This window comes from Spea bombifrons, chromosome 3 (genome assembly GCF_027358695.1).
Source record: "Spea bombifrons isolate aSpeBom1 chromosome 3, aSpeBom1.2.pri, whole genome shotgun sequence".
Taxonomy (NCBI): domain Eukaryota; kingdom Metazoa; phylum Chordata; class Amphibia; order Anura; family Pelobatidae; genus Spea; species Spea bombifrons.
The window spans coordinates 86,463,263-86,475,629 of record NC_071089.1 but is presented as its reverse complement, the minus strand read 5'-3'; the positions used below and the strand labels follow the sequence as shown (position 1 = coordinate 86,475,629).

At 41.2% G+C, this 12,367-nt stretch overlaps 1 protein-coding gene across 1 annotated transcript in view; it reads right to left on the bottom strand.

Annotated features, from left to right (window-relative positions):
* The window catches only part of MCF2L2 (MCF.2 cell line derived transforming sequence-like 2), a 94,636-nt gene that overhangs the window by 27,326 nt on the left and 54,943 nt on the right, over window positions 1–12,367 (bottom strand). The window contains exons 16-20 of the mRNA XM_053459222.1: window positions 3,816–3,882; window positions 2,919–3,034; window positions 2,448–2,517; window positions 681–773; window positions 82–174 (exon numbers count right to left, since the gene is read on the bottom strand). Coding sequence (XP_053315197.1) covers window positions 82–174; window positions 681–773; window positions 2,448–2,517; window positions 2,919–3,034; window positions 3,816–3,882 — 439 coding nt within the window. The remainder of the gene's footprint in view (window positions 1–81; window positions 175–680; window positions 774–2,447; window positions 2,518–2,918; window positions 3,035–3,815; window positions 3,883–12,367) is intronic.

Below are 12,367 nucleotides of genomic sequence, written 5' to 3'. Positions count from 1 at the left end.
AAATAGATTACCGTCCTATTTTGACATTAGATTATAAAGTGTTCTATTATCAGGTATAGGGAGTTTATAAAAAAAGAATACCTTTAAAAGTAATTGATACTTCGTGATCCTCTGAACAGGCTTCAGAAGGTAAGCATCTAAAGAGAGTTTGTGATCCAATTTGCGCTGGCATTCCTGTAAAAAAGCAAAGAGCAGATATGAAAAATAACCACAGACATGCAAAAGAAAATTGGATATGAAATAGAAAAAAAAAAAAAGAAAATTGGATTTACATTGATTACTCTTTATGTTAAACAAGCTTTGGAAAGCTGGGGTGGTCAAGGTCACTGTAGACCACAGTAACTTATATAGCATCAACTGATTGTAGGTGTATTCTGTGCTATTAATGGTAACTGGTTTAATAGTATCTCTAAAAGTCCATAACATAGTAAAATTGACATACTAGTTCAGGAAACTAATAGTAATGTGCTATGAAACATTTTATATGGGTGTTCAATTACTAATTCAGAAGTATATCGGTATTATGTGCAGAATTTAAACAGGCAATATTAAAGTTTCAGGATCGATTATGAGTGTGTATTCTTTTAATAGATTATGGGCGGTACTACCAAAATTGGTACTGGTAAAAGATCTTGCCACACAGAATGGTTTTTATTTTAATTGTACAAATTTTGCTTTACCTGGAAAAATATGCTTTCACCACACTGTCTCCAAAGTGCTTCAGACCTTGGTTTATTTTGGCAATATTTTTCATAAATTTGGAGGTCCTCTTTCTGCAAGAGAAAATATTTTAGAAAATTGGAATTTATATCATTTTGACATAAAAAATACATTTTAAGGAATTTACGCAAACTCAGTTGGCAAATTGGTATAAATCTTAAAACCGTACAATCTAAGTTAGCTGCTTCTCTCATTGGAACATTTTCTCTAACCATCAGAAAAAGGGACACGCAGTTCTACTGCTTTTTGTTTTAAAACAGTGTGGTTTGACATCCTAAGGCAAGCACAAAGAAGATTTCCGCATGGTAGAGCTAAAAAGGTGTTTTATAAAAGTATCATGAAAGTAGAATACATGCTAATTATATATATATATATATATATATATATATATATACACACACACACATACATTATATACACATATTTACTGTATATATGAACAGGAAGTCATTTTACAGACATTCTGCTTACAGTGAGATAACAAAAAAAATGAAACTCTCTTGCGTTCAAAATATTTTAATGTACCAAGTATAGAACCTATAGAATTTTAACAACGTTCCCAAGATGAATGGAGATACTTGCATAAGTGAGTGAGAGAAGAAGTTTATTCACTACCTCCTCACCGGTCTCTGTTGGTCAATTTGTTACGTTACATGCTACTTGTTACGTCCTGTCTACCCATTGTACAGGAATTTGATGGCGCAATATAAAACCATAAATACTAATACTATGTAAATTGTATCTCACGAATATTGGTATGTTGTAAGGGCTAGTCTAGCCTTGAATAATGCATAGTTTAAACATTGATATTTAATTTAATAGTATAATTAAAAATAAGCATTAAGAACATGCATTAAGAACATGTATGTATGTATGTATTTAGTTTTTCAAAGTTTACATTATATCACAAAATAGTACACTTTATTTTTACATTAAATAAATCTATAATTATGTCATTCCTATTTCTTTTGTAATGTAGAAAATCACAGGTTCCCATGATCTAAAAAAAATGTTTTTTGTTTTTTTAAACATAAGCTAGTGTTAACTTGCCATATTTTAGACATGTGACCTGGATTTAATGCTAAAAATACATATTTTACAAGTAGTTAAACAGCAACCCTCCTATAGATTGCAATGGAAAAAATACAGGCTAGAAATATAATTGTACTCCAAGAATTAATATAAAGTGCTTTAATGTGTGATAAAGTGGTGGTATATATAGGTGTGAGAGAAAAGCACAAAGCTTTTTTTTTCGAGTTGAGGGCACTTGGATGTGCTGAGGGTCTTCAGCACCCGTTCCCTGGGTGGATATATGTGTGTGTGTGGTTGCCGATGGGAAACATTAGCACATTGCTGGCATGCAGCCCATTGAAAGAGTATTGTTATTCCTAAAAAATATATTGGCCCAGATTTATTAACTGAGATGCAATTAATTGCTGGTTTTTTTTTCTCTAATTGTGTCCATTGTAGTCTATAATGTAATAGAATGTAATATACCGTAATAGCCACAAAAATGAAGAAAAGTGCATTCATCGATACATTTGCTTTGGGCTGCAGTGTGCCGTCAATGGCTGGACATGACCGGCCGCACACTGCATAAGCAATAAAAACCTCTCATATCCAGCTGCGCTTATTTCATTCAGTCCCAGGGCCATCTCATCATCCCACCACAGCCAAGATTTCTATTGATAACATTTCTAGAACAAGATTCACAAAATCCCTCTTACCCTTTTCAGAAAGCATCTTCCAAGTGAATCTGTATTTTCTGTACAATTTTCCAACTCTTTTAGAAAAATTCTAAAAGAAAACCAAAATCACATTTATAAACGATAAGCCTTTGATGAACAATACTGACTTTTTACTACTAATGCTATTTCTAAATAAAAATAGACATTTATTACGCAAAGGGCCAAAGAAGGGCAGTTTTATGTTAGGGTATGGCCAGGGGTAGGGTTTAGCAAGACTATGTGTGACTTTGTGATCTACTGAGTCCAATTAATTAACTGAGAAGGATGTATAGATTAATAATGCATTCCATTTACACAATTTTAATTTAGAAACAGTTTCTGTAGTTTTCATGCATGTCAATGGGCTTAAAATGATCACTTGTTAGTTCAATATTTCTCCCCGTATAACAAAAGCAATAATGGTGTAACTTTACCACTTCTTGTTTGGAAAATGCTGGTTGAAAAATATACCTTTTGTGGAATTCATATATTTCTGGAAGATTTCCAAAAAGAATATCTTTATTGGTTTGCAATGCTGGCGGAACTACAGCAATCATTTCAGGGTTGTCCAGCGATGATGCGTACCCCTGATGCAGAGGAGAGACATGCGTTAATATCATGTAAGTTATTATACTAGCATAATAATTTATGGTATTGGGTATTTTAAAAATATCTGAAAATAATTGCTAATTGATAAGTAATTATTTCACAAACATCAATCAACCCCATCTTGGCATTCACAATCATGTGGGAGTTTTACTTAACCTTCAATATATCATCAAATGTGTGTAGTTTACTTTACATCTTGAGATTTAAACGTGTTCCATAAATGTCAACCATTTTTTTCTTTGTAGGTTCATTTAAAAAAATGTTTTATGGTAGGTGTGGGTAGACAATGGTAAATTAAGAACCAGCAAGTGAAGTTAGAAGCTGAAAGTGATTAATAAATTATGGTGAGAATCTTTCTCTTTAGTCCCTTTAGTTTTTCATTTGCTTTTAATTGCAAATAGAGTGGGTAAAACCAAATATTCAGCTATGATTCAATCCTTTTTCCTAGTTTACTGCATGAGACCCCTCAGTGCCTTCTACACCCGTTTGGTGGTGTAAACGTCACTCATTTATTTTGAAGGACGCTTGTGGGAAGTGGGTAGGGGGTTCCCGATGACGTCGTGGGACACACACAGTTTTTGGATGGCAAGTGGCCCGGCAGTGGAGTGTGCAGCTCCCACGACCTGAAGTTTCTGGGCAAAACCCCGAGAGCTCCAGGTTTGCATATGATGTGTTTTAAAAGGCTGACACACATTATGGCTATTCTCTTGTCCTCCATTGATAATTGCCAGTGTTTTTCTAGTTAGTGAAATACCTTACCTCAATAATACTTCGCAGCTCTTCCACATAAACACGTTCTGTTTCTATCAACTCATTGATTATATGGCTGTAAAGACAAGAACAACAAAAACATAAGGCCAGCAAAGCTATGTATGCACAGCCATGGGCGTAGGAGCCCCTAAAAATCTGGGGGGGATAGCATTTTTACTGGTAAGGTATACCTGGCCATTTCACCAACAGGGACTTTATGACATCACATTATAAATACATAGACATTAATATGTAGTTGGCCCCCCTTTGCAGCTATAACGGCTTCCACTCTTCTGGGAACGATTTCCACAAGATTTTGGAGAGTTTCTGTGGGGAATTTTTGCAACCATGCCTTTATGGACCTTGTTTTGTACACTGGGGCACAGTCATGATGGAATAGAAAAGGACCCTCCCCAAAACTGTTCCCACAAAGTTAGAAGCATAGTGTTGTCCAAAATGTCTTGGTTTATCACCTTCAGCTCATAAAACGTTCTACTGGATGAATGGGAGAAAATTCCCACAGAAACAGAAAAATCTTACAACCACAGATGGACTGCACTGGACCCAGCCACAGAGACTACTATGATGTATTGAAGGAACCATCTAACACGTCATGCACACAGGAACATATCCACACACTTAAACACTTGAATAACATACACACGCATGCACACACTTACATACACACACAATAATACACCCCAAAAGATTCCCACACTAATATACCTAGACACATGCCCACTATAACACACCTGGAAACATACTAACATACCCATAAAAACAGATGTGCACAATAACATACCCACAAACATACGCTATCACACCCAGACACGCAAACACATCCTTCACTTACTCTGCCTACCCCTAGATTTAACACGTGGCGCTTTGTATTAGTGATGGCCTAGACCAAGTGTCCAAATGCTACACACAGTGACACACACACTCATTTTAACCAGAAATAGGCCTGGATTTAACCCTAGGTGCCCCTGAGTTAAACATGTGTTACAGGGAATCATTCTCTTCCCTTTAACACACACATGCACTGCTCTTACGCATGCCTGCCCACAAAAACAGATATCTACGCTGCAATTGCCTGCAGATACACACTTGCCAATACTCACACATATGCACTACTCTTATACACGCCTGCCCAAACATACATAAACTGCTCACACACACACACGCCTCCCCATAAATATACACTGCCCTTGCACATACTTACACAGACGTATACACTATAAGACAAATACACTCCTTATATACACACATACACTGCCCATACAGACGTACACGTATACACTGCCCATACACACGTACACATATACACTGCCCATACACACGTACACATATACACTGCCCATACACACGTACACATATACACTGCCCATACACACGTACACATATACACTGCCCATACACACGTACACATATACAATGCCCATACACACGTACACATATACAATGCCCATACACACGTACACATATACAATGCCCATACACACGTACACATATACACAGCCCATACACACGTACACATATACACTGCCCATACACACGTACACACATACACTGCCCATACACACGTACACATATACACTGCCCATACACACGTACACACATACACTGCCCATACACACGTACACATACACACTGCCTATACACACATACACATATACACTGCCCATACAGATACACACATATACACTGCCCATACACACGTACACACATACACTGCCTATACACACGTACATATATACACTGCCCATACACACGTACACATATACACTGCCCATACACACGTACACACATACACTGCCCATACACACGTACACATATACACTGCCCATACAGACGTACACATATACACTGCCCATACACACGTACACACATACACTGCCCATACACACGTACACACATACACTGCCCATACACACGTACACATATACACTGCCCATACACACGTACACACATACACTGCCTATACACACATACACATATACACTGCCCATACAGACGTACACATATACACTGCCCATACAGATACACACATATACACTGCCCATACACACGTACACATATACACTGCCCATACAGACGTACACATATACACTGCCCATACACACGTACACATATACACTGCCCATACACACGTACACACATACACTGCCTATACACACATACACATATACACTGCCCATACAGACGTACACATATACACTGCCCATACAGATACACACATATACACTGCCCATACACACGTACACATATACACTGCCCATACAGACGTACACATATACACTGCCCATACAGATACACACATATACACTGCCCATACACACGTACACACATACACTGCCCATACACACGTACACATATACAATGCCCATACAGACGTACACATATACACTGCCCATACAGATACACACATATACACTGCCCATACAGACGTACACATATACACTGCCCATACACACGTACACATATACACTGCCCATACAGACGTACACATATACACTGCCCATACAGACGTACACATATACACTGCCCATACACACGTACACATATACACTGCCCATACAGACGTACACATACACACTGCCCATACACACTGCCCATACACACTGCCCATACACACTGCCCATACACACTGCCCATACACACGTACACATATACACTGCCCATACACACGTACACATATACACTGCCCATACACGCTGCCCATACACGCTGCCCATACACATATACACTGCCCTCATATGCGCGTGCCCATACACACACATATACACACACATATGCCTGCCCAAGTGCCCATACACATTCATAAACATTGCCCATATACATGCCTCACCATATGTATATGCACACACACATATCAGACCCCCCCCTCCGTTTTGCACATCAGACCCCCCCTCCGTTTTGCACATCAGACCCCCCCTCCGTTTTGCACATCAGACCCCCCCTCGGTTTTGCACATCAGACCCCCCCTCCGTTTTGCACATCAGACCCCCCCTCCGTTTTGCACATCAGACCCCCCCCCTCCGTTTTGCACATCAGACCCCCCCCCCTCCGTTTTGCACATCAGACCCCCCCCCCCCTCCGTTTTGCACATCAGACCCCCCCCTCCGTTTTGCACATCAGACCCCCCCCTCCGTTTTGCACATCAGACCCCCCCTCCGTTTTGCACATCAGACCCCCCCCCTCCGTTTTGCACATCAGACCCCCCCCCCTCCGTTTTGCACATCAGACCCCCCCCCCCCCCTCCGTTTTGCACATCAGACCCCCCCCCCTCCGTTTTGCACATCAGACCCCCCCCCTCCGTTTTGCACATCAGACCCCCCCCCTCCGTTTTGCACATCTCTTACCTTTCTCTTCCTCTTTGCCCTCTGGTTTGCTGCTGACTCTCAATGCAGTGCGGCTGCCCACACCTGTTTATTCTGAGCGCCGGGGCTGGGATATAAACGTCATATCCCGTCGCCCGGCGCTCAGTGACTGGTAAGTGTTACTTTAATGTTGGACTGGTTAGGGAAATCCCCAACCAGTGCACGCTGCAGCTGCTGATCGGGCCGCTGGGCGCAGACGGCACTCACCTCACACAGCCCTGGGGGGGATTTCTCTATTATCGGTCCCCCCCGCATGATTTCCTGGGGGGGATCCATCCCCCCCGTCCCCCCCGGTTCCTACGCCCGTGTGCACAGCATAAAAATATACAAAATAGAGGAGCACACAACCTAAAAAGCATAAAGGACATACACATTCAGATTCCCAGGTTGCTGTTAGAATAATAATGGCCATTCTTGTGCATTCGTATTTGGGCGAACATGAAAACGAACATGAAGGGTGTGTCTCTCCCAACCAAGTTACGGCACCATTTTAAAACTCTGTACGAGCGACTCTATTGGCTGCCAGCAGGGGGCTCGTCTGGCATCAACCAATTGGTTGACCAATGGAGTTGATCGTACGGACATTTAAATCCTGGCGCCAAAGCTACTGCGTTGTCCATACCGCGTTAACCCCATATTAACCCCTTCTACAAAAACAGAAGAAAAAAAAGAGAACACGAAAAATGTACATGAATATTCGCCCGAACTGAACACAGGAACGGGCGAATATTTTTGCGGAATATGAAGATTTTTTTCCCTCACGAAGACGAACACGAAGAGTCTAATAATGACCAATAAGTACACAAAGCAAAGAATTTTGTGGAATTTAGCAAGAACACCTGGCTAAGGCATAAATATAGGGGATTCCGTCACACTATTGTGAGGGTTAGGGATGAGAAACCCAGTATGCAGGATTATAACAGCCAAGTAGAAGTAGTAGGGACAGATGCGCCACGTGCAGCGAGGTCCAGAAACGTGGCCGAGTCAGGGTAAGGAAACACAGTCCAGTATACGAAATCCGTATAACAATAGCCAGGGTCAGGAGAATAGAAGTCAGCAAAGTCCAAAGGGAATCCGAGGTCAGCAACAAGATTAATCAAAACCAGCAAAACACAGAGGGAAGCTCAATAAGGCACAATATCTGAGTAATACTCAGTGCTGGTTTATAGATCCACCACTAGATGTTGCCCCGTCTCCGTGTACAGTGTCATCAGAACGCGCTCCCCGCCATTCCAGGACTGGAAGGGTTAAGTTGAGCTGGGGGCACGTGCGCGCGCCTAGAACAGACTCCAGACTGCGCCGGAGAGGAAGCAGGAGTGGCATTGTGCCCGGCACTCGCGGGTGCTGGGTATTCAGGTGAGTTACTTCGTCGGGGTCTTAGCTGTGGACCCTGACAACTAGATAGCCATATATTGCTTAGCCCCCCACTATGTCAAAGAACCCCAAGTTTGGCAAGTCCTGTCTACTTTTTCACAGCTATATTGCTTAATAAGCAGCTAAACCAATGGGACTGCTGTGCCTTTTAACCCAAAAGAGACTCAATTTAAAGCCTTCTCTGGACGGCATTAGCGAGGCGCCTGGGTGGCAGGCGGGGCTGCGCAACCCTAAGGTTTGGTAAGAACCTGAAAATATGCACGGCAAAGAAAAATATACAGAAAGGGGAGCACACAACTTAAAACACATTATCTACAAACTTCTTGGTCTCTATTGCAAGCAGTTATGTGATATTTATGGTGACTGCCCAAACACCATACTGAGCGAATTCTTTATGGCAATACTAATGAAGTCGTTATCGGGATATGATAGCACTATATAAATTATCTAATGAAGTCCTTTCCTCCATACATTTTGAAGAGTCATAGGGTCCCCCTGGATGATTATGCCTGAGACGTTTTATTGTTGACCTCAGGGCGATATGATAAAGAATTAGATAAGACCGGGCAAAGATTGCAGAGGTACAAAACATATACTTGACAAATATGCAGCCGTTTTAAAACAAAAAGTAATATTTTTAAAACGGTTTTTTGAATGTGTTACTAGCATAAATTTATGTTTTGGGCCAATGGCAAAGGAGGTCTAGATGGATGAAAGATATTAACCTGTAGGACTACACATTCCTTCATAGGAAATAAATGATTTAACGTTAAATTTGACCACTTCCTTCTTAAGAATTCAAATTACTTTTGCAGAAATTGTCTCTTCTCCAGCAGGTACCATTATGAGTCATCTCTTCCTATGCAGCTTTCTGTTCAAATATTGTAATTCCCAGCCCAAGATAAATATTTTGGTCAAATATGTCCCATCATCAGTGACGCATCCTGACCTAGGCTGACTAGGCCTAGGGCGGCAGGTCCGGGTGCTGGCAGTCCACCTCCTGCAAAACTGGGAGGCAGATCGCCCCTTGATGTCCTGCTGTTCAATGGGCTGTTAAAGGGGGAGATCTTTGATCTCCTTAACCTGCCTATTTACATTCAGCACAGCCACCATAGACTGTGCACCTTTAAGACACGGAGCGCCAGGATATGACATCATATCTTGGTGCTATATGTCTTAAAGGCATGGTGCGCCTTTTGATGCAGTGAAGATGCCAACAGTGAAGGGAGGGACACTGCCCTAAGTTGGGCGTAGGGCAGCCTAAAAGGTAAATCCATACCTGCCCATCATATGCTACTTTATTATTAATGCCTGGACATAGGTTCCCTACATAAGATATACTGTCTACCATGATCTTCTCAAAAAAACTTGCACTATGCAGGAATAATATGGTTTAAGTCAGGCCCGCTCAGAAGCAGGCATTCTGGCATACCCTGCTTTAAGGACATTCACTTTAAGGACGCTTGCGACTATGGACATTACAACGTAACCGATCCCCAGGTTATGTACTCTCGCTTCGCGAGAACGGACAGCGTGTCTGTTGGTCATTCAAATGTCTTTTGAGCGTTTCATGTTTTGTGGTGGAAATAACCACCTGATGACTGCAGTGCAGTACACACAGTGATACGTGAAAAAAGGTTGTGCTCCACTTTAAGTACATTGTGTCCGTTAATGTGAACTTAAAGGGACAGTTTACTTGAAGCAGCCAATCAGTGGCAGGAAAGTGCTCCAACTGAAATCAACGGGAATCCTCATTTGTGCACAGGGGTCTAAACAGAGCTGACCGGAGGAACACATATGAAAAGGATGTGTATGAGGACCTAATTTTCACGTGAATAATAATGAATATAAATGTGTAATGTGAGATATGAAATTCACTCAAACAAACTTGGTGAATCGGACTCATCACAGTACGTCATCTCAAAAAAATACCCCCATGTTGCCACAATCGTGGTTATCGTGGGGGCGCTGCTGCTGCTGTCTGAGCAGACAGCACAGCCATCACGGCATTGAAGGGGTTAATGCTGCACTGACGCTCTCATGGAGCGAACAAGCAGCTTCAGGTAAGTGTACGGACCTGCCACAACACTTCTCTCCATGAGAGCGTCAGTGCAGCATTAACCCCCTCAATGCTGTGGAGACCAGCCCCCACCCCCTCCCTTGCTCAATTAACCCCTTCAATGCCGCGATTGTGTATGACCCCACCGCAGCATTGCAGGGGTTACTATTAGTCCCCACAAGCTTGTTTCAGTTTTGACTCGGCAATGTCTGAGAAACATGACTTGTCTATGCATGTGGGGTATTGCTGTACTCAGGGGGTATTACTGAACACAAATTAAGACCTATTTAGTTTTTTCACACATCTACTCAGAAAAATAATCATGGTGAAACCACAAAGTGGATGTGAAAATGTTTTTCTTTTTTTTGTTACACTAAATTTGGAAGACGCCGGTATGGAATCAGCTGCATGGGACAGGCCAATACGCCCCTAACTAGATTCCCTGAGCTGTCTAGTTTAAGGAAATATATAGTTTTAGGGGGTTAAAATGATTATATGGGATGTCTACCGTGTCCCAGATGAGACCTGGACCCAACAAACTCAAAATTCCATGTTTGAAAACTGAAATTAGCAAGTTCCAATTTTGAACCTGCGGTGCCAAAGAGACATGCCCTACCCGTGTATATGGGGTATTCCTGTACTCGGAGGTGTTTCTAAATACAAGTCACAAGTTGTTTCAGCCATTTTATGTACCCAGGGAAAAAATACTGAAATACTGTGTTTGGATTAAATGGGTTTGTTAAAAATGAAAAAAAATTTATTTTACTGCAATGTTTAGGACAGACTGGCACTAAAATGGTTAATTAAACAGTGTTAAAATGCCCCAAGTAAAATACTTTGGGATGCCAAGAAATATCTACTTTTGTTGAGCCGTTTTTCTTGTTCTGTCGCTATTGGGGCGCAACTCCCAGGATACCACATTTAAAAAATCTTGTTTAGAACAGCAATGCGCGTCATTCATATTTAACCCTGTAAGTGCAAGAATAAATGAAAATACCAGGCATATGAGGTGTTTCCAAAAACAGGACAAATACCCAAATACACTTTTGGAGTTTTCCCCCATTTGCACTGGTTATATTAAGTTTTTATAGGTAAAACTGTGAAAATATTTCCTTTTTTTCCTAATTTCCCCCACATTTTTAGATATTTTTCATACTTAATGATGGTTTATATATATATAATTATTATTTCAATAGAAACCGCTTCTTGTGCTGAAAAAAACAATATATGATTTGTGTGGGTGCACTAATTGAGAAGAGAGAATTTACAGTTGAAGAAAGACATAGCAAAAACACAAAAACGGCTCCGGTCTTTTAGCGCAACCTTAGTAACAAAAACCCGGTCCTGAAGGGTTTAAGAAATCAGGATGCACTTACAGTTGGTAGTGGCAGACCATAAAAGGCTGTGCATCAAAGTTTCGAATCTTTAAAAGTTCAATGATCATCCGGAAAAAAAGAGAAGAAAGGTCTTCAAATCTAATCTTCTCTACGTGTTTCGCAAATCTCCTATGGGTTACTTAGGAGAATTGACACTTGGTAATTGCAGATCTATGTGTGTGTCCACGATCCCGTTGGTTCTTATGTGCTCAGTATTTTTTCGGGTTTCAACGTAATCGCGTCATTAACTCATTCACGCCTGTTTCTGGTGACGTAACTTTTTTCTCTTCTCCTTCTGTTCCGTTGTTTGCCGGAACTTTGTTTCAACGGCAAACATAGGATAGAAACTCTGCGTTTCAAAGAGGCTCCATC